Consider the following 21367-nt stretch of genomic DNA (forward strand, 5'->3'; position numbering starts at 1 on the left):
CCAGATTCGAGTAGCTTGGAAGAATTCCGCGAGCCGCACGCCAAATGAGTGATACCGATTATATATACACTACCACAGTTTTATTAGTATACCCTTTAATATATTTTGATAAAAATATACCCACACATATATACAACCCCACCCGGCCATTTCTATGAGTGATACCGATTATAGCACTTGCAAAGATTCCTCCCTCTAAATTATCTTACAACTAGTTCAGCACATGGCTGCGCACACATTACTGTAATTATGTGCTAATGGACCAACCTATGAGATCCTCTCTTTTTTCCCAATGTCTTAAAAATCGGATTTCGAATCTTGTCGGTTAGATCACCGGTTCAACCAGTTTGACCGGGAGACCAGTATGATTTAATTAATTAAAATTTTAATAATTCATAATAAATTACAAAAAATTGTAAATTATTAGAAAATTAGAAAAAATACTTTAAATTAAATTCCATTCAAATAAAGTAGTAAACATAATAATAACACTCTCAATCTCAAATTAAACACAACATTACCAACGGCTGTAGATGATACATGCAGTAATAAAGACGTTGAAGGAGAAGATGGAATGGGGGTTGGGTTGTATTTCTCTCATGTCGCAAGGTCACACACCCAACCACTTCCACCATGGATGCCATTCTTCAATCAGCGGACCAAGTAGTGAAAGCTGCCTTTGAGTCCATATCATGTTTAAATAGTGTGCAAAAATCAAATTCAAGATAGGAAACTCCGATCGGCCCTCATTGGAGGAGTTCGCACGGTAGGAATTGAGAAGAGAGACAATTGTTCACGAGGTTGTAAGGGTGGGTATTAACGTCAAGATGCTTAAAATGAAGGTTATTTCAGTAATGTGGAAATGGAATTGTCTCAAAATTGTTCAAATGGCAACAATTTCAAAAAGACAATAATACTGTGTCAAAATTGTATGGGATTTCGCACCCTAAAATTGTCGTTTGGTGCACAACCACAATGGGTATGTTTGATAGAACAGTTGGATTGATTTTCAATACTAACGGAAAAGCTATGGAAAAAAAAAAAAACTGAACTTAAAGTTTTAGAATATGCTGTGAGGTGTTTGGCGAACTAAAACCTAATGCTAACTGGAAAACTATTGAATTAAAATATTATAATATTAGATTTTATAATGTTTATATTAAAATTTGTTATTAAATTTAATATTAGATTAATATAATAAATATAATTTTATCAAAATTAATTTTAAGCATATTTAATTTTATTAATAAAATAATTAATTTAATTAAATATTATATTTTATGATTTTATACTAATTTTTTATTTATTTAATCCTAGATTTAATTTTATTAATTTAATTTATTACCAAATTTAATTTTAAGTATAAATTTTAAATATTTAAAATGAAATTATAATAACTTGTTAACTGTTAAGTTAAAAAATATTAAGTTAAAATGTGGCTCCACTGGCTTTGACAAGAAAATTAAAAATTTTCACTTTATCAATTAGTTTTGTGGCCCCACATTAATTTTTCAAAAAAGAACAAAGAAAAAGGAATGCCGCTAAAATTAATTAAAAAATGTTTTAAATGTAGATTGAATAATTTTAAATAAAATTAATTAAAAAATGTTAATTGAGAAATTGTTACGACGTGGGTCCCATATTCTTTTAAACAAAAACCTGTAAATCAAAGTGGGATCCACGTCATTTAAATTTAACAATAAAAAAAAAACATTTCCTCTGTGAAGAAGCTCCGATTAAGAGCTTCTCAAAAGCCAACGGATCCATTGTTAATTGTCAGCGGATCCGCTGACATTTCTCTTTCATTTGGTGTGGCGTTAGCCACCACCGGAACCGTTCCGTTGTGACTAACGCCTCACCAAACAGGCAGAATATATGCTACAAGAACAATAAATTGTTGTGTGATATTGTGCACCAAACGATTATAAAGTCCAAGTTCAACATAACCATTTAAATTTCAATTAGGTTCAACTTTTACTCATTTTAATTTTTTTTACTTATTATTTTCATATTTTGGTATTTTGTTTACTGAAAAATTTTCAAACCGCACAATTGGTATACTAGAAATCACCCGTCAAACCGGCATTTGGTCAAACTGGTATTTCATCGATATTTTATTAAATCATACCGGTAACCCCTCCGGTTTTCGGAGGAGAAGGTGATCTATGTGTTAAATATAGCAGTGACTTCCTTGTATAATGAGGTAAAGAGTTGGGGTACTTGGGATATTAGGTGATTCTGCTGTAAAAAGAAGTATAAATGATGGATTAAAACATGAGTTTGAAGAACAAGTAGAAAAATGCGTACTTTTAGACTGTGTTTGTTAATGAGTTACAACTAAAAACTTCTGAGGAAATACATTATGTTGATGCAGATACTAGCCGCAAAAAATATTATTCTAAAAGAAATTGGACTTCCATTTTCAAAACCGATTTAGAGTCCTGTAAGTTATTGATTGAGCAAATGACTGAAGTTGTTTTACCGGACATCATGAGATCTGCTGTTTCTTTCAAAAAAATTGATGTGTACTTTTTAGTCGTCGTGTAAATGGACATTATTGTCCAAAAATTACAAAAAAAGTTTGGAGTTGTATTTTACCAAATTTACGATGTATTTAACCGCCTCCTTTATCTTTGGACGAAGGGGCGGCTCTCCTGAATTGTATTTTTACCGTGTTCTTATGAAATTGAATTGAGATTGGTATCTTTTTAATTTGTAATTGAAGATAGTTTTGAATCGTGGGTTTTGACTTTAATGGGAAAACAAATTTGTCTTAAAAAAAATTAATGTTAGGTGTTAGATTTATTTATGATATAAAAATCCTTTATGAGTTTTTCAAACTTAATTAAATTAGGATATGGGGCTCCATAATTCTTTAAAATTGTAGAGTATACAATTTGAATTCAATGGTTTGGGATGTGTGTCACATCAAAAAAAGATATATATTTTTAAATTTGTCTGAATTTTTATCCATCATTAAATGTGAATTGTAGATTTTAGAGAATTGCGAAGACCTCAAATTCATCAAATCAAGCACAAGTATTTTCGAATTGATTTGAGTTGAGGTATGTAAGCGTTTCAATTAATTAGTATGTAATTATTACTTACTATTTTTTTTATATATCTATTATGAAATTACATATATTTTTGTTGTCATAATGGAGAATTAAACCTTATGTAAGTATAAGGAATTGCTAATCACACTAAACCACAAATTCCTTTTGATATGTTGGCAATCATTTCTTATGAAAAATAAAGGAAAAAAAATGCTGAAACAACCAAAAAAACAAAAAAGAGAAAAAAGAAAAGAAAAGAAAAGAGGAGGACGAATAAAAAGTGAAATTATTATATTGTTGGGTTCATTCAATTAACACTTGAACAGTCAATTCTTCATATAAAACACTATAATATTCCCAACACCCATACATTTTTCCTTCAAAGGGTGGACACAAAATAATGAAATAAAGAAAAAACCTATCATCATAGCTAACCTAATTACACAATATGGATTTCACGTTATGTAGTTTCCTAAAGTTTGTGATTTACATCTAACGATGCAGAAAAAGTCGAGACATGTTTAAAAATTGTAAAACAAAAATTTGCGATTTACATCTAATGGTATCAAAAAAGTCAAGACATTTTTAAAAATAAAAAATGTGGTATGATAAGACACATTTTCTAAATAAGTGAAATTCAAATGGTAGATTTTATAATTTGAACGAATTGTGTAACTATCAAATTTTTTTGATATTATGTAGGAGAAAACAGTAAGAAAAATAAAAAAAAAAAGGATCGGGCATGGTCAACATTTGGGAAGATCAGACGGTGGAGGTGGCAACTTTTGATTGCGCCTTTTTCCATCCATAACAAGCCAGGCCATCTTCAAGCCCCAGCTCGTGTGTACTTCCAAGTGACAGTGCATAAACCATACTCCTGGATTATCTGCACGGAATCGGATGGCGACCCAGCCGCCGGAGGGCACGCCAATGGTGTTCCTTTCCGCAGGGTCAACGAGGTTGAACTTGGGCGGGTCATTGTTCGGGTCAAAATTACCAAAACCCTGACCCACTACGAAGAAGTTGAATCCATGGAGGTGAAGAGGGTGACTCTCTGCACTAACAATGCTTGTGTCCTGCATCACCAACTCCACTGTTGTGTTGAACGCCATAACTGCAACCTTAGTCCCAGTCTTGACATTGGTATTGTTAGGAGGTGTGCCAGTGTAGTTGAATTTGAATGTTGGGTTAGCAGGGAAATCGTTGGTATACACTCCTTGAGATTGGTTAAAGAAGTGAGCTTGAAGAAGTGCCGTGTTTGGCTGTACGAAGGACACATTGTTAATTGCCGCTGCTAGTCTCGTATTGTTGGGTCCTTGACAGGTTTGGTTCCTTGAACAGGGGAGTACCCCAATTCCGACTGTGAAGAAAAAATGTCTATCAACTGTTTGAGGAATGTTCGCTGGGAACTTACTGTTAGCCAAGCTACGGATTTTCTGTGAAAATTTCATGGCAAAAGCGGTGTCATTGAACTGTGGAAGTGATGGTTTAAGAAGAGGGAGTTTTATGGTCGAAACAGAAGGGTTCATGTATTCAAGGATTCCGGTGGTTGTGGTATTATCAAAAGCGGCTGGTCCGGTGGCATAAGGTCTGGCGGCTATGATGAAATTGGTGGTGGGTGCTTTTGATTTGGCTTTGAGAAGAACATTGGTGGTTTGTCCTGGAGTGATGAGTACAATGTGGGTTTTGAAGGGTTTGACATAGACAGCATCAGCTTCAACTACAGTGAGTGTGTGATTGGCAATGCCGAAGAAGAGCTCGTCGTTGAGCGCGGCATTGATCAGACGAAGGAGGTATGTTTTCCCTGGCTTCACCTTGAGCTTGAATGTGTCTTTAGCTGAGCAATTATAAGTAGGTCCCGGAAGACCATTAATGGTGTAGGCATCAGAGATATTTGGTGCTCCTCCTGTTTGTGTGGCTTGGTTGATAATTGTCTCTGTGTCTGCTTTCCACCATTCCCCTGCAATTTGTAGCAGAACCCATTAATGTGACCAAAAATGTTGAAAACAATAAAGCAAAACTAAGGAGTCGGGATCAAAATGGGTATAATTGTTACCAAAAACAATGGGGACTTCTTTGTCTGGCTGAGGGAATGGGTAAGGAACGCCTTTCTTAGGGAGGATGACAATGGGTCCGTAAACAGTAGCTCTAAGCCATGATATGTGAGCATGCCAGAACAATGTCCCTCTTTGGCCTGTAACTGTGAAGTTGTATGTGTAACTCTGCCCTGTTTGGATTGGACATTGTGTGATATATGCAGGTCCATCTGCCCATCCACTCCTCAATTGCTTGACTCCATGCCTGTCAACAACATTAATCAAGGATTTGAACCAAATTAGCCAAAAACAGGAATTTAAAAGTGATTGGGTTTTCTTCCTTACCAGTGGAGGGTGATGTTGTTCGGAACGTGATTAACAACCTTGATCAACAACCTATCACCTTCCCTTGTTATAATCCTAGGCCCGGGGAATTGGCCATTCACAGTCACAATGCTCTTTGTTTGGCATAGTCGTGTCACATTCTGCAACTTTATCTACAAAAGAAATGGAAGCAACAGAGGATTATAACATGCATGAATGGATCATGCAGAATTTAGTAAAACAAGAGATGAAAAACAACAAATAAGTACTTCAAATTTGTAGCTTCTGGTAACGGGTGCATGCTTTGCAAGAACCAGCTGAGGCAGCAAAACCCACATGAAACACAACGAGGAGAAGAAGAAATGCCTCAGAAAAACCATCTCTCTGTTATTGCTTCTGAATTTTGACTTGTGAGAGTAGTTTTGCTGGTAACTGTAAAGAAGAAACTATGTAAAGCTTATGAGTGATAAGTGCATGAATTGGAGGGTTTGTTTATATAGAGAGGAAAAAAAAAGTTTGTTAATTTGGTGACAGAAACTTAGGTCATGTTGTAATTCTTGCTCCTACTGGCAGCTGGTCAAGCTTAACTTTAGAGTGATGTCCAAGCCAGATCATGTGCTAATCTCCACTAGGATTTATTTATTAACGGTATTCTTGAAGTTCCTAAAATGCCCTCTCTTCTGTTCATTGTCCTGACCACATTGAAGCAAAACCAATGATATTAGTGCATTCATTAGAATGTGACAATCAGTCTAATTAATGTGACTGCTAACCAAACGTGATAGATATGTGAATCTGATGCTGCTAATATTCTTTGGATTTCAATATGTTTATAAGAAGTCAACAAAATGTTTTATCATATTCTACTCAACAATATGTTTTAACGTTTTATCCCATATCGAATTGGCATAATCCAACAGAGTGACATATAAGTAAATGTTCAGTCACTCTCACACAACAGCTACATTTTCTGAACTTAAGATCGAAACCATTGACGACTGGTCAAGAAAAACAACATGGTACATACTTTTGGCCCAAAATGGACAATATTGATTTGTAATGTTTGACCAAGATTTTCTAACTCGGTATCAGAGTTAAGATTGAGTCCATTTGGACATGATCTCTAAATATCCATTTGTTGGGTCCGACATAATATAGGAGGCTACTTGTTTGATTTATTCCGTTCTTTCTTTTTCTTTTTTTAAAAAGAATGTTTCATTCTTTCTAAAGATATGATTGCCCAATGAAAATTGCAATAATTAATTTTTTTTTTCTCTTTATACTTTGCAAAGAAATGGAAAAGGCAGGCAAAATGAGGGTAACATAGTCATTCAGAAAGGCATGTATTGTCCAATGCAACGAAAGTTTGAGTGAAAGATAAATAAAAAGTTTTATTTGTAGCAAAATGAATTTTATTAATTATCAGTAATTGTGGGGAATGCAAGTAGGGATAGTTGCTTTGTAGCCTTCAATCTCCTACCCATTGATACTTGTTTACTCAAGGCTTCACGTGCTATTTTGTTAGCTGTCGGTTGTTCCTTAAACGCTTTTGCTGCCCTTTTTTTAACCTAATAAAACCCAAATTTGTAACAATCCATCTTCACATGTTAGCAGAATGGGCCGTGATGGGCTTCAATTAGCATGCTTCCTTTTGTGATTTCATAAGGTTTAAAAGTTGTGGAAAATTTCAAGTCGGTCGCTAAGGAGAGTTTTTGACATTTAGGTAATTTGGCCCACTTAAAAAATATATGGACATATGAGTACCCATGAAAATGTCAATTACATTACTACTCTCAATATATATGTTCATCATCCCAGAAAAAGAATGCACGACCATCCATGGTCGGAGAGCGTTCACGAACGTGAAAAACTTTCTTCATCCGCAATCAGCGAACCGCTGCAACAACCAACTTAACATCTGCAAAATCAAAAAAGCATCAACAATTCGACACAGTTAGACTCTAGATCTATTTTTTCCCAATTTAAAGTTTAAGAAGTCTTAAATCTATTATTTCTATTCTTTTTTGCTTTCATTCAGATGAGATGTTGGGTAAATGATTTTCGTTCAGGAATCTCTTGAAGTCTTATGAGTGTTGGATCTGAAATAATCCACCAAATTCTATCAAATCATTCATACATGTTCATGTTACTGTTTTGAAACAGTAACATGAAAAAAAACAATACCCTTGCCATATTTATTACTAGAGAAAATGACATTTAAAGAACACAATGTCAAAATATTAACATTATAATGTAGGTAAATATTGGTCTAATATTACTTTTTCTAAGGGTGCGTTTGGTATGGGGGTAAAAATTTGGAGGTATAATTTGTTACCCATGTAAATGTTACAAGGGTAATAACAATTATGGAGAATAAGTGTTACCCTTGTTTGGTAAAGAAGGGTAAAATTTACCCAAGTATTTATTACTCTTGTTTGTTACGACTATACATTACTGGTGTAATACCATTACCCTTGTTTGTTATTATTGTAATGAACCAAACTAGAAAAAAGTGAGATTATGTTTTTTATTGTTACGACTATCATGTACCAAAATTTTAAAACTATAGATACATATGCATATATATACACACAGCCAGACATATATATATATAACAACAATCGTTAACAATTTCAACAAAATAATTTGATAACAGTCAAATCCATGACAAAGACGTAACATAAGAGTAGGGGTCACCATTAGACCCGCGGGCCTAGGTCCGAGCTCGGCCCTGCCCGACCCCTTGGGCGGGCATGGTCTCCATTTTTTGGGTTAGTCCAACCCGAAGCCCGACACCTCGGGCCAATTTTGGCCCAGCCCGAGCCCAACCCAACCCAAACCCGATATTATTTATTTTTATATATATATAATATACATATATTTATATTTATATAAAATATGTATGTATATATATATAATACACACACATGCACTGTCTGTGTATATGTATATATGTATGTGTATTATGTATATATGTATGTGTATTATATATATATATATATATATATGTGTGTATATATAATACATAGACAGTGCATATGTATATATATATATGTGTCTGTGTATATGTATATATGTGTATATGTATGTGTATTATATATATATGTGTGTGTAATACATAGACAGTGCATATGTATATATATATGTGTCTGTGTATATGTATATATGTATGTGTATTATATATGTATATATGTATGTGTATTATATATATATATATGTATGTATATATATACACAGACGGTGCATATGCAAATATATATGTATATGTGTGTGTATATATATATGTGTGTATATATATATGTGTGTGTGTGTGTATATATGTATATGTGTATATATATATATATATATATATGTATATATATATGTATGTGTATATATATACAGACAGTGCATATGTATGTATGTGTGTATATATATATATATATATATATATATGTATGTATGTATGTATATATATACACAGACAGTGCATATGTATATATATGTGTGTGTGTATATGTATATGTATATATCTATATATATGTATACATAGACAGTGCATATGTATGTGTGTGTGTATGTATATGTGTATATATATATATATGTATATATATACACAGACAGTGCATATGTGTGTGTATATATATGTTTGTGTATATATATGTGTCTGTGTATATGTGTGTATATATATATATGTATATATAATTTATGGGCTTTTAGAATTTTTTATTTAAAGGGATAAAAGATTGGAGTAAAACTTCTCATTACTTTTTATTACCCATGTCCCCCCACTAGTAAACTTTATGTGTAAAAAATAAGCTCAATTACTAAAATTTATTACAGGAGTAAAAGTTATACAGACATAACAAACACAAGTAAACTTAAAATTTAATTACCCTTGTAACTATTACACCTCATTACCCTCGTACCAAACGCACCATAAATAGTAATATCATCATGTTACTGTTTCAAACAACTTTAATGTTGTTGTAGAGAAAGATGACTGAGATCATAATCTTATTAGTTTTTAACATGTGCAAGTTGAGCCATGCAAGATCTCAGTCATCTTTCTTTACAACAACATCAAAGTACCAAAAAGTATCTTTGAGTTGTCATAGTTATGATGTTACAATTTCAATGTCATTGTTCTGAAACTCTAACATTATATAATATAATCAAATATTTTGACTTATTTTCTTAATCTTCACCCTATTTTTATCAAATTCTACCATTCAGGGCCTTAGATGGGCCTTTTAATGTCCATGTTATTATTTTTAAAGGTACTGACTTGGAATTTTCCCTATTCACTATCTCGCCCGTTCCTAACTAGGAGCTAGGCCAATAGGACGATGGATTTTGTTTGGGAATGTGTTGTGTTTTGACATCCTATGCTAAGGCCATCCACAACAGTCGCGCTAAAGTGCTACGGGACTCTACATTTACCGTTTTTGTTACAGTTTTTGTTAAAAAATTGCCTCCATCAGACACTGCAATTGAGACTCCAAATTTAGTGCCAGCTATAGTAACACCACGGATGAACCGTCTCATTGTTCAATACTGGTAAATATTATATTAGTTTTTTTCCTCTCTCATCCACTCCTTCTTTCTCTCTCATCCACTCATTTTCCCGGCGGCGACACTGGATCGAAGCAGCAGAACCTCGATCTGCTTCACTACTCTCTCTCTTTTGCGAAAAAATTCAAGAGAGTCGGTGGTGGATTGATGGGTTTCAGAAACTCTTATCCATTTGCTTTCTCATCTTGAGAAACCCATTTGAGATCAAAGTCCCAACAAGCACTCACACCCACTAATTGCTCCATTAGGACTCTGAAAGGAAATTGGTGAACGGTTAAAACTTTTGATGTCCATCCGGTGAGAAAGAATGAGGCGTACATTCGTTGCCGACGGAGGAGGATGAATAGGTCTTGAGAGCTGTTGATATATTTAGGTTTGTCAATTCATTTATCATTTTCATATGGTAAAATGAATTAAACTTAAATTAATAAAAATAATTGTACAACTTAATATTTAAATGGTTTAGAGTATGAGATAGAGTGTCTGATGTGTTGATGTACTTTTTGAGAAACTGTAAATTTATGAAAAATATATAAAACTGGACATTTAAAGTTTTTGTTAAGAGTGGCTGTTGTGAATAGCCTAAGGTGAGGTGAGTTTAAGGTGAAATGAGTAGAGGTGACAAAAAATAAAAGTGAAAAAAACCAAAAAAATCACATCGACCGATGGAACTGTTAGGTTGGTTCCGTAACTCAATTATTTTTTGATGAATTTATTTTTGTATAAATATAAACAAAATATAAAATTGATTGAGGGCAAAATTAGGAAAAGAGTTCGTGTTTTGACACTGAAACTACTGTCAATCGCATTGCGGTGTGTTTTGGTGTTGTGATAACGTAACTCACCGCTCGGCCAAATACTTCTATGTCCGTAGTCGTTTAACAGTTAACGTCCAAACACGCTGCTCCTCCAGTAGCACAGATTAAGGAGTTCTTTCTTTCTTAGAGCGGCTCGTTTATACAGCAGCTATAGAGACACTCTTCAATATTTCAACAAAACAATCAAACAGAAGCAGAGATGAAGCTGGACGTGGACGTGTTGAGGTATTTTTCCAAAGATGATTTTAGGGTTCTCACCGCCGTCGAGATGGGCATGAGGAACGTGAGTACGATAAATTATTGTAAATTACTGCTTTATTTTATGTATCTCATGAATAATAGTGGTAATTCAAGTGTTGTGTTCTGATTGCAGCACGAAATTGTTCCTGCAGAGCTTATCGATCGCATTGCGTCTCTTAAATATGTTTTTCTTTCTTAAATTATTTTTAATACTAGTTTATGTGCGTCTCTTTTGTGGATACTCATTGTCCAGACGGTGTATGTGATTTCTGTAGGCATGGAGGCACTTATAAGGTTCTGAAGAACTTGCTCAAGCATAAACTGTTGCACCATGACTCTTCTAAATGTGTGTTTTGAGTTTTGTTAATTTTTTTCTTGTATACATGACACCTACAACGAGTTTCCAATGTATCTAAGCTTAACCTGTTTGACTCGTTTCGAATATTATGTAGACAATGGGTTTCGTCTCACTTACCTTGGTTATGATTTCCTTGCCATCAAAACCATGGTTAATCGCGGAATATTTACAGCTGTTGGACGTCAGATTGGTGTTGGAAAAGAGTCTGGTAATTTTCCCTAAGGGAAATCCTTACTTCTTTCATTTTTGCTCAAGTGCTTGTAACTATATTTATTGACATTGTCTTTCTTCTGTAGATATTTTTGAGGTTATAAATGAGGATGGTTTAGTCATGGTGATGAAGTTGCATAGACTTGGTAGAACTTCTTTTAGGGCTGTCAAATCCAAACGTGATTATTTGAGGCATCGTAGCAGTTATAATTGGCTCTATTTGTCCAGGCTTGCTGCGCTCAAAGAATTTGCCTTTATGAAGGCACTATTGCTTATGTATATATAATTTTCATTTACCACAGTTTTGACATGAACTTGTTCTCTGTTTAAGCAGGCTTTGGAAAATCATGGTTTTCCTGTCCCTAGTGCTGTAGACTGCAATAGGCACTGTGTTGTCATGTCGCTTGTCCAAGGATACCCGCTGTAAGAATTCCATATTCAATTTTCTGGATAAGTTGTATTTTAGATCTATATATAAGTAGTTAATTAATTATGTTTTGTATTTTTTATGTTATAAATGGTATTCAATTCCAAAAATACTTTATTTTGAAGCTCAAAAGTCAATTGATAGATTCTCTTTCAAACCGAGTGTCTCCACTGTTCTATTTATGTTTTCCAAAGAGAAATGTTCTCTGCTTATTCCATCCACAATTAATTGCCTTACCCATTTTCTATATCATAAGCATGCTTGTAGATTACCTTGCTTCTTCATTGACTTGGAAGTAGTACTAATTGCGAATCACATCTTTTCAATGCAGCGTGCAAGTAAAGCAATTGCAAAATCCAGAGAGTGTTTTCGGAACAATCATTAACCTTGTTGTTCGTCTTGCGGAACATGGTCTCATTCACTGTGACTTCAATGAGTTCAACATTATGGTAGGTCTCTAAGCCAGTTATACTATCTGTCATATTTGTTGCATATTGCCACTTTGTTTTTCTAATTTAAGCATCATATTATACCTTATTGTCTCTTTGTTTTTGTTCCTTTCCTTCTATTAAAATCTGATGTGTTCTTCTAATTTAAGCATCATATTATACCTTTTGTCTCTTTGTTACTGTTCCTTGATTCCTTCTATTAAAATCTGATGTATTATTGGCTTCCTCTTCTAACTTATTGGTGTATTGTTCATGTCTTTTGACTTTGTTCTTTTCAGATTGATGATGATGAAAAGGTCACCATGATAGATTTTCCACAAATGGTATCTGTGTCTCACTGTAATGCGCAAATGTACGAAATTCTGCCTCATCTCATCCCTGTTTGTTAGCTTTTATCCCATTCCAGGAACGTGATCATATACATAATTTGCATGTGTGAGACAAAATGCTTTATGTCTAATTGCGTCGCCTTTTTTTTTTCCAGGTATTTTGACCGTGATGTTGAATGCATCATTAAGTTTTTCCGAAAAAGGTCAGTGAAGACACTTGATTTTCACCCCTTTTAATAGATTAGCTTGATATTTTTTGATGAAAAGTGTTTTTTACCTTTGGGAAAGAGAAGTGTATTCATTGGATAATTTCGTTGTATCTGTTGTGTTGAAACCTTATTACCTTAATCATTGACTACCAGGTATTAGACAGATTAGGCAAGCTGATTGATAGTGACTATTACAAACATTTAGAGGGCAATGAAAAGACAGTCCTCCTTTTGCCAAGTGTGGTCATGGGTTTTAAGTAATCCTACCTGCAAGCATAATCTCAGTGACTTTTCAAGCAAAAGAAAAACAGTTAAATTATTGTTGTTGATGACTCTTTTTTTTTGGTAGTGATAATTTACTTAATGCCAATAGTAAAGGACCCGACCTTGTGTTTCGGGTTTCAATTTTGTATTCATTAGATTTGACACATTGACTTCAACTATTATGTTCCCCATTTGAAGCTTGATTTAATACTCTTGCTTATAATTCTTTACCAAACTTTAGAGGGGATTGCATTCATTATTTATGCTCTGTTGTTGTTCCTAACTGTTAGTTCCTCTTCCATGATCTTTCCACTTTTCATCTTCCTCAGGTTCAACATGTCTTTTAGCCAATGTACGGATGATAGTGAAGATTCAGATGCAGGTTCAGATGAGAGTGACCGGACTTCTTTTTTGCAATAGCCAGAACTGCTGGTTTTCTAGACAAGGAACTTGCTGCTAGTGGGTTTACCAAAAATGGTCAGGATGACATTGAGAAGGTATGGTAAATCAATTTTTGAATTTTCATGTTTTATGGCTGTTGTTTGGAGTGAGACAATACTGCATTTTGGGACACTCAATACGATTCATGCATGTTTATTGTCATGATTTCTTTGATTCTCCTGATATTTTATTATCCTTCTTTTAGTTTTTGAATGCAAAAGAGAATTTATAAACGGAGATGATACCAGCTGCTGACCTACATGTTCTTCTTACAAAATCTTGTGTATCAAACCATAAATCTTTGATGAAATCCTGTCCAGTCAAAACAGTGCCTTTTTTTTATGTCAAGCTCTTCATTGTGTGATGTTCTTAATTGGTTTTCGAAATAAATGACTACTGAAGTAAAGTGCTCTTTTCCCATTATAAATTTTATTCAGAATTTTTTTTTTAAAAAAATGGTCCATAACCGTAAGTAGTTTTTTTGTGTGTGTGTGTGTGTGTGAGAGTGTGTGTGTGTGTTGGTGTGTGTGGAAATAATTGATTGTATGATGTGATATTATGAATTTGAATTGCTTCAAAATGTGTAGTCATTTTTAGGCAATTTAAGCTTAAGAGGTCAATTTTTGAGCTTCCTTTTTGTAGACTTATTAAAGACTCATATCTGGTATGATTCTATGGTTAAGCTTTCTACTATCTGGCTTTTTTATGCAGTTCATTGAAGGAGGGGTTGATAGAGATCCAACTGAAGACAATGAAGGAGCTGAAGATGAAGATGTCTCTGACTTAGATCAAACCAATAACGAGGGCATTGATTCTCTTTGCTTTCTGGAGGAGGTATGTTTACCAGTCCATTGTTCTGAAGTGATTTCAAAGAACAACTTGCCAGATGGCTTTCGTCTTGGTTTCTTGATTGACTGTAGACATATTTGCTGCACTTTCATATACTCTTGGCTTCTACTTTACTGTTTGGCTTAAGATGCCTAATTCTCTGTATGTGTTTGTGGATATGGATGAACTCTGTGCTTGCGTAATTTGATATGTTCTTACTTGGATAGCTCTATTTCTGTCATGCCAAATTCAGGGAGAACAAATTCCAAATTTCAATGAGAGAGTTAAATTGGAGGAGAGTAACAATGGCAATAAAGTAGGTCAAAACAATGGGGACGAAACTCATGATGATAGAGACAAGGTACATTCACGAATCTTTTTCAACTGATACATGGCCTATATGGTGCGACGTTTAGCATACTCCAGGCAGTGCATTCACTAAGCTACGCAGATATCTAAGGATTGAATTATGTTGTGTGATTTGTTTTGTAGCCTTGCATTAATCTATTTTCGTGTTAAAATTACTCATAGGCTCATGAATGCTCACTCTGCTTATGGTAAATCCATATAATCAAGTGGAAAGCAACAATGTTATGTCATAATAGATTTTTGGGCATAGAAAGTTGATGTTTTAACTTAACCATTGTCAAATATTCAAGATGGTTATGTTGTTTGCGATGTTTTAACACTTGTTCACTTCTATTTCTAAGGAGGAAGATGATGAGGTTGTGGATGACGAAGATCCTGATCTGATAAGGAGCTTGAACAAGCAGAGACGACGTGCCATAGCTGCAGCACGCAGGGGTGAGAGGTCATCTGCTTCCAGAAATTCTTACAAGGACAAGGGTGGTATGTCCCATCAAAATTCCAAGATTCAGAGACAATTAAGCAGCTGGTGAAGTGAAAAGTACATGAACCTGGGCTGGAAATGGAAGACGGGGAGTTGCTAGCATAACCATTATTTATGTTCGACCAACTTGCAGAAGCTTGGCATATATATGGTGAAGTGATTCATGCAACATGTTCTGTGCGCGTGATGATGTATTTTTCTATTTCTGCAAAGAACGAACAGATGTGGTTGAATCAGGCTGTATGAGATTTTGCTTACTTTGTAGATGGAGTAATGCAGATTAATACAAATTACATACAGGCATTAGTATGTAGCCATCTAGTTGAACTAGGAAGCCTCTAATTTCTAGATACATAGTAGTTTAAAGTTTTAAACAGACGTTTTCATACAAAAATGAAAAGAAGTTGGGATGGTTATTTGTAGGATAAAATTAGCTACTGTAAGGGAAGATACTCTTATTTTTGGCCAACTGTGAAGGTAAACGTATTTTATGAAAATGGAATCCAACAATCAAAATATGAAGTTATGTGTATGTATATATATGACAGCATGAAGTTACTTTCATGAAATTTTTAGCTTCTGCTGCGCTTATTGCTCTCTTAAGTAAAGAATATTTAGGGTACTTTTGGTAGAGGGTACGGCTGATATAGTATGCGTTAGAATATATTATATATATTGTCATTATATGCTAATGAGGTGTTTGATGAAACTATAAAATTATTGATTAGACATAGAGTACATGATGTCAAATTACCAATAAGGACATTAAACATATTTAACAAAATGGTCATAATTAAAAGGACTATGTTTCATGACCAAATTTTTATCATTGTATGTTTTGGACTCGACTTGGTATTTTTAAGAGGGTAAACACCCCCACCGATAACCTTGCTAAGAGGTATCGGGTTACCGAATCCCAGGTTATTGGATTACTTGATACCCTTAACAGAGCCCAATGCACAAGGGTGTTCTGATGCTTATCCGTGTCTTTTCTTGTACTTTGCACATATTTCTACTTGTTTTTATGTAGTTGCAATAGAAATAAAATTTTATTACAGTGTAATTTGTGCCCACTTGAAATGGACATCTTTAGTCAAACAATAACCAACGTTAAATGACCCAAAATAGTTGCACCAAGAACTCACTGAAACCAGTGGGAGAGACGCACGAAGAGAAAGGCTTGGCTGCTGCAACAAGGCTTGCCATGTTCATTGAAAAAAAAGAGAGTACGAGCGAAATTGAATCAATAATTCATACCCATGATTGTTATTGAACACTTCTCCACGTTACAAAAACAAGTTCCTCAAACAAAAACAACACCTGAATCCTTTTTTTTAAAGAACAGAAATAAATTAAAAGGGGGAAAACTCAAACTCATGCAGTAAATCCAATCAAAAAGTGGGGGCATGCCATGGATGTTAACACTTGGGAAGATCTGCTGGTGGAGGTGGCAGCTTCTGATTGGGCAGTTTTCCATCTTGAACAACCCAAGCCATTCTCAAACCCCAACTTATATGTACCTCGAAGTGGCAATGCATGAACCAAACCCCTGTCCACACAAACAAATATCATTCACTAATTAATTTATCTCAAAAACATGAAAAAATACATATTAAAATATATAACTCGAAAATGATAAAAATAGTTAAAATCCCAGTTATCGAGTTAGATGCATAGGATCTAAGTGAATTCATGAACTCCATATGATACACATGAAATCATGTGGGTATAACTTAGCAATTGGAATAATTGAGATATCAGTTATTGAGATTCCTATCATAACTGTATATAATTTATGTCGTCATATACCTACCCGGATTGTCTGCCCGGAACCGGATTGCGACCCACCCACCCGAAGGCACACCAACCGTGTTCCTCTCAACCGGGTCAACAAGATTGTAATTCTTAGGGTCCTTATTGGAGTCATAGTTCCCAATCCCTTGTCCAACAATGAAGAAGTTAAAACCATGCAAGTGAAGTGGGTGAGACTCAGCTCCAAGAATGCTTGTATCCTGCATAACAAGCTCGACAGTTGCATTAAAAGGAAGAACCACAACCTTAGTCCCATTCATCACCATCGTATTATTGGGTGGAGTCCCTGTATAATTAAAAGGAATTATGGGTTTGCTTGGAAAATCAGTGGCGTAAACTCCATTCGATTTCCCAAAAAAGTGGGTCTGCAGTAAGGCCGTGCTTGGGAGTATCATTGATATGTTATTCACGGAAGCAGAAAATTTGGTACTGTTATTGGGTCCCTGACACGTTTGGTTCTTCGGGCACGGGTTGGTTCCTAACCCGATTGTGAAGAAGAAGTTCTTATCAACAGTTTGAGGAACATTGGCCGGGTACTGTGGACTGGCTAAGCTACGGAGTTTTGATGTAAAATTGAATGCGAATGCGGTGTCGTTTAGGGCAGGAAGAGTTGGTTTGAGTAGAGGGAGATTTTTGATGTGTTTAGTAGAAGTAGTCTTGTATTGGAGGATTCCGGCGACGGTGGTGTTGTCGAAGGTGCCTTGGCCGGTGGCGTAAGGCCGAGCGAGCATCAAGAAGGTGGCGTTTGGGAGATTTGGTTTGGTTTTGAGGAGGAGATTTGTGGTCTGGCCTGGTGTTATGAGAAGTGTATTGGTTTGGAAAGGTTTGGTATAAACAGCATCGACTTCTACAATTGTGAATGTGTGGTTTGCAATGCTGAAGAAGAGCTCATCATTGAGTGCTGCATTGATGATGCGTAGAAGGTATGTCTTCCCTGGCTTCACCTTCAGCTTGTATGTATCTGATACCAACAAAATATATATAATGTATCAATCATTGCATGGATGCCCTTTTCATCCCGTCTTACGGATCCTAATATTTTTTGTCCCAGCTATCTCAAATGCTGAGATGAACGCTCATGATCCATGTGAAATTGTAGGACCCACACGATCCACGTGAACATCTGCGTTGATCTCGACATTTGGGATAATTGAGACGAGAAACTCTGAGATGCTTAGCATTTTTGATTAAATTAAGAGTTTGATGTACCTTTAGCTGAGCAATTATATAATGGGCCAGGAAGCCCATTGATGGTATAAGCATCAGAGACATTTGGGGCTGCACCTGTTTGAAGGGCCTGGCTGATCACTGCCTCAGTATCTGCATTAAACCACTCTCCTGCAAATTGAAGTGTATATATTACATATGATCATTATATACACCTAGTTTCTACCATCCAATTATATGTAAAATTTTATATATATGCATACCAAAGAGGATTGGACGGATTTCTTTGTCAGGTTTGGGGAATGGATAAGGTACACCAAGCTTGGGGAGAATAACAATGGGACCATAAACAGTGGCTCTTAACCATGAAATATGTGCATGCCAAAATAAGGTCCCTCTTTGGCCAACAATGGTGTAGTTGTACACATAGCTCTGGTTAGTTTGTATAGGACATTGGGTTATATAACCCGGCCCGTCGAACCACCCGCTCCGAATCTGTCGAATTCCGTGCCTGCATTAATCAATAATGTCACAAAATATAAGTATAGTTAATGGATTTTGCTTGAAGGAACAAATTAGACTAACCAGTAGGCCGGGTTTGATGATTAGTTTAATTCAATTTACGTACCAATGGATGGAGATGTTGTTAGAGACATGATTAACCACCTTGATAATAAGGCGATCACCTTCCCTAGCAATTATTCGAGGCCCCGGAAACTTTCCATTTACTGTCAAAATGCTCTTTGTGTGGCATAATCTTGTCACATTTTGTAACTTAACCTACACAATTAAAAGAAAACAAAATGATAATCAATATACATAACTTCATGCAACAATATATATACATACATACATACATATATATATTTATATATATTTATATTTATATATACATACATTGAACTTGTAGTGCCTTGTAATGGCTAGGGCAGGCTGAGGAAGGAGAAACAATGTAAGGAATGAAAAGAAAAGAGCACCCAAAAATGTTGGAGATGCAAGAAGAGAAGAAACCATTTTTTTGTCTTAAGGTAGCTAGCTAGTGAGTGTGCACTCATTGGAGCATATAGGGAGTTGTATATATATGTGCAACAAAGTTGATGAAGAAAGAGACTTGGGAGAGTTTGGTTGATTAGGTGAAAAATCATAGTTATACCTCAATATATGAAGAAAGGAAGCTTGAACAGTGGTTTGAATGGATATTGTGAAAAGGGAAAATCTTAGTTGGTTTTTGAAAACAACTTTAGAGTGATGTCCAAGACAATCTATCTTCATTTTGACCTTCCTTTCAGTTTTCAATCAAAATCTCATCAAATCATTCTAGTTAATTTCCATATACAATTTGACTTGATGTTGACCATATACCCTATGCATGCATGCTTTCTTGACATATACTTTCATGCTTGTTTGTTGTATACAATTGGATTAGTTTTTTATTTTTCTTTTCTGGTGAAAATTAAGTGAAGGGGTTCTATCCAAAATTGACAAATCAAACGATATTTACTGCATAATTAGATTGTATGATTGGAACATTCCAATTCATAATCTTGACTAAATCCTACAAAATTTCATTTTTTTACTTCATTGTTTAGCAATGGAATTTCTATCGCTAAACCGTTGAAAATATTCTGTCACAAAATTTTTGCGGCAGTCATTTTTTTCAACGGAAAAAATTTCGTCGCAAATAAGACTTGCAATGGAAAATTCTTTTGTAAAAAAACTATTTTCTTGTAGTGAAATGGTTTACTTGACTTGACCTAAAAAAATCAATTTATGTTGATAATTAGGCATGTGTACAATTTCATGTTGATTCATTTATTTATCATAATTATACATAATTTAGTGAAATAATAGTATTTTTAAAAAATTTTCCCTCCCTTCAAAAGCAAGAAAAATTACTTACGTGAAAACAAAGAATTTAGAAAGTTAGTTATAACCCAGAGTCTTTAATTTATTTTTACATATGTTTTAATTAATTTGGTGGTGGAATATTAACAACTTTCTCTTGAAGTAGTAAAAATTAAGGTAATCTTTCAAATCGAAACAACCTTAACATGCATGTAAATAAGAACAAGAATCAGAGTAGTTGACATCAACAACAATTCTCTCCCTCACCCGACAAACCGTTGTTTGTTGATCAAGAAAATTGAAATTCACCATATAAGATAAAATAGAAGTGTCGTTTTACAAGTTTGGTGTGCAGTTCTTAGTGAAAGAAACATATGAATAGTAGATGTTTTTTGTTGGGATTTATAGTATGGAGTTTGTTTTGTGCGCGGTGATCCGACTTGATGACCTGACTCGAGAAGATTGTTGAAGATCCTTCGAGTGGATTTTTGGGAGGGTTACTCCGTGGAGCAGAGGTGAGGGCCGATAGGCCTAAACCGAAGCGCTCACGAATAAGTTTTTTGCAAGCCTCTAATATAAATTTTCGGCCTAATTGTTAAGTGTAGGGTTAAGGTTTATAAGTGTAATTGTAACCCTACCGCCATAGCTTGTATTCTTTTTTTCGAAACAGTGAAAACTCTCTGCAACTCCGTAAACGTAAGCACAATTAACTGAACCACGTAAATTTTCACATCTTGCTTTTAATTAATAGCTTTGTTGTTTGCTTATTCTCTATTGTTGATTACATCATTCCCAACAGTTTTGAGAACCCCCCTCTCTCTCTCCCTTAGCTGGTTAGTTGTGCTTTAAGGAGGTTTAAGCAAAAAAAAAAAAAAAAAAAGCACAACCAAAAAGCCACTTGTTATGAGTGAAAATGGAGGCATTGCGGACCCAGTAAGTGATGATTAATGTTCATGCAGTCGTGAACATTACTAGGCTACATACAGCCTAGCTAGAGTTGGAATTTGTAGTTGTACCAACTCATCTATAGTTCTATATGGTTCTTACTGTAAAGCTGGCTAGGCAGCGGGACAAGATAAGACTTTTCATCCAGAGGCCTTCGTCTTCTTTGAAAAGTATGCATGTAAAACCTGTCTCCCCTTAGAAGACA

The 21367-nt window shown here is 34.9% G+C and overlaps 1 protein-coding gene and 2 pseudogenes across 1 annotated transcript; 1 reads left to right on the forward strand and 2 right to left on the reverse strand.

The window, feature by feature from the left end:
* Positions 1–3674: 3674 nt before the first annotated feature.
* LOC119998466 lies at positions 3675–5865 on the reverse strand (annotated as a pseudogene).
* Positions 5866–10835: 4970 nt separating this feature from the next.
* LOC119998474 lies at positions 10836–15809 on the forward strand (annotated as a pseudogene).
* Positions 15810–16562: 753 nt separating this feature from the next.
* On the reverse strand, positions 16563–19394 carry LOC119998461 (laccase-17-like). The gene is made up of 6 exons (XM_038845800.1): positions 19270–19394; positions 19001–19152; positions 18636–18883; positions 18415–18543; positions 17207–18166; positions 16563–16942 (listed from the first exon to the last, which is right to left on the reverse strand). The coding sequence occupies exons 1-6, from the start codon at positions 19384–19386 to the stop codon at positions 16812–16814; spliced, it is 1737 nt and encodes a 578-aa protein (XP_038701728.1). The 5' UTR covers positions 19387–19394; the 3' UTR covers positions 16563–16811.
* Between the last annotated feature and the right edge of the window lie 1973 nt (positions 19395–21367).

Source organism: Tripterygium wilfordii, chromosome 5 (assembly GCF_013401445.1).
Source record: "Tripterygium wilfordii isolate XIE 37 chromosome 5, ASM1340144v1, whole genome shotgun sequence".
In the NCBI taxonomy this organism is placed as follows: Eukaryota; Viridiplantae; Streptophyta; class Magnoliopsida; order Celastrales; family Celastraceae; genus Tripterygium; species Tripterygium wilfordii.

Coding starts and splice junctions, on each gene's coding strand:
- LOC119998461 (XM_038845800.1), bottom strand. CDS start 19,386: ATGGTTTCTTCTCTTCTTGCATCTCCAACATTTTTGGGTGCTCTTTTC. Junction 18,884..19,000: donor AACAACATCTCCATCCATTG/GTACGTAAATTG, acceptor TGATTAATGCAG/GCACGGAATTCGACAGATTC. Junction 16,943..17,206: donor GTTCCGGGCAGACAATCCGG/GTAGGTATATGA, acceptor TTGTGTGGACAG/GGGTTTGGTTCATGCATTGC.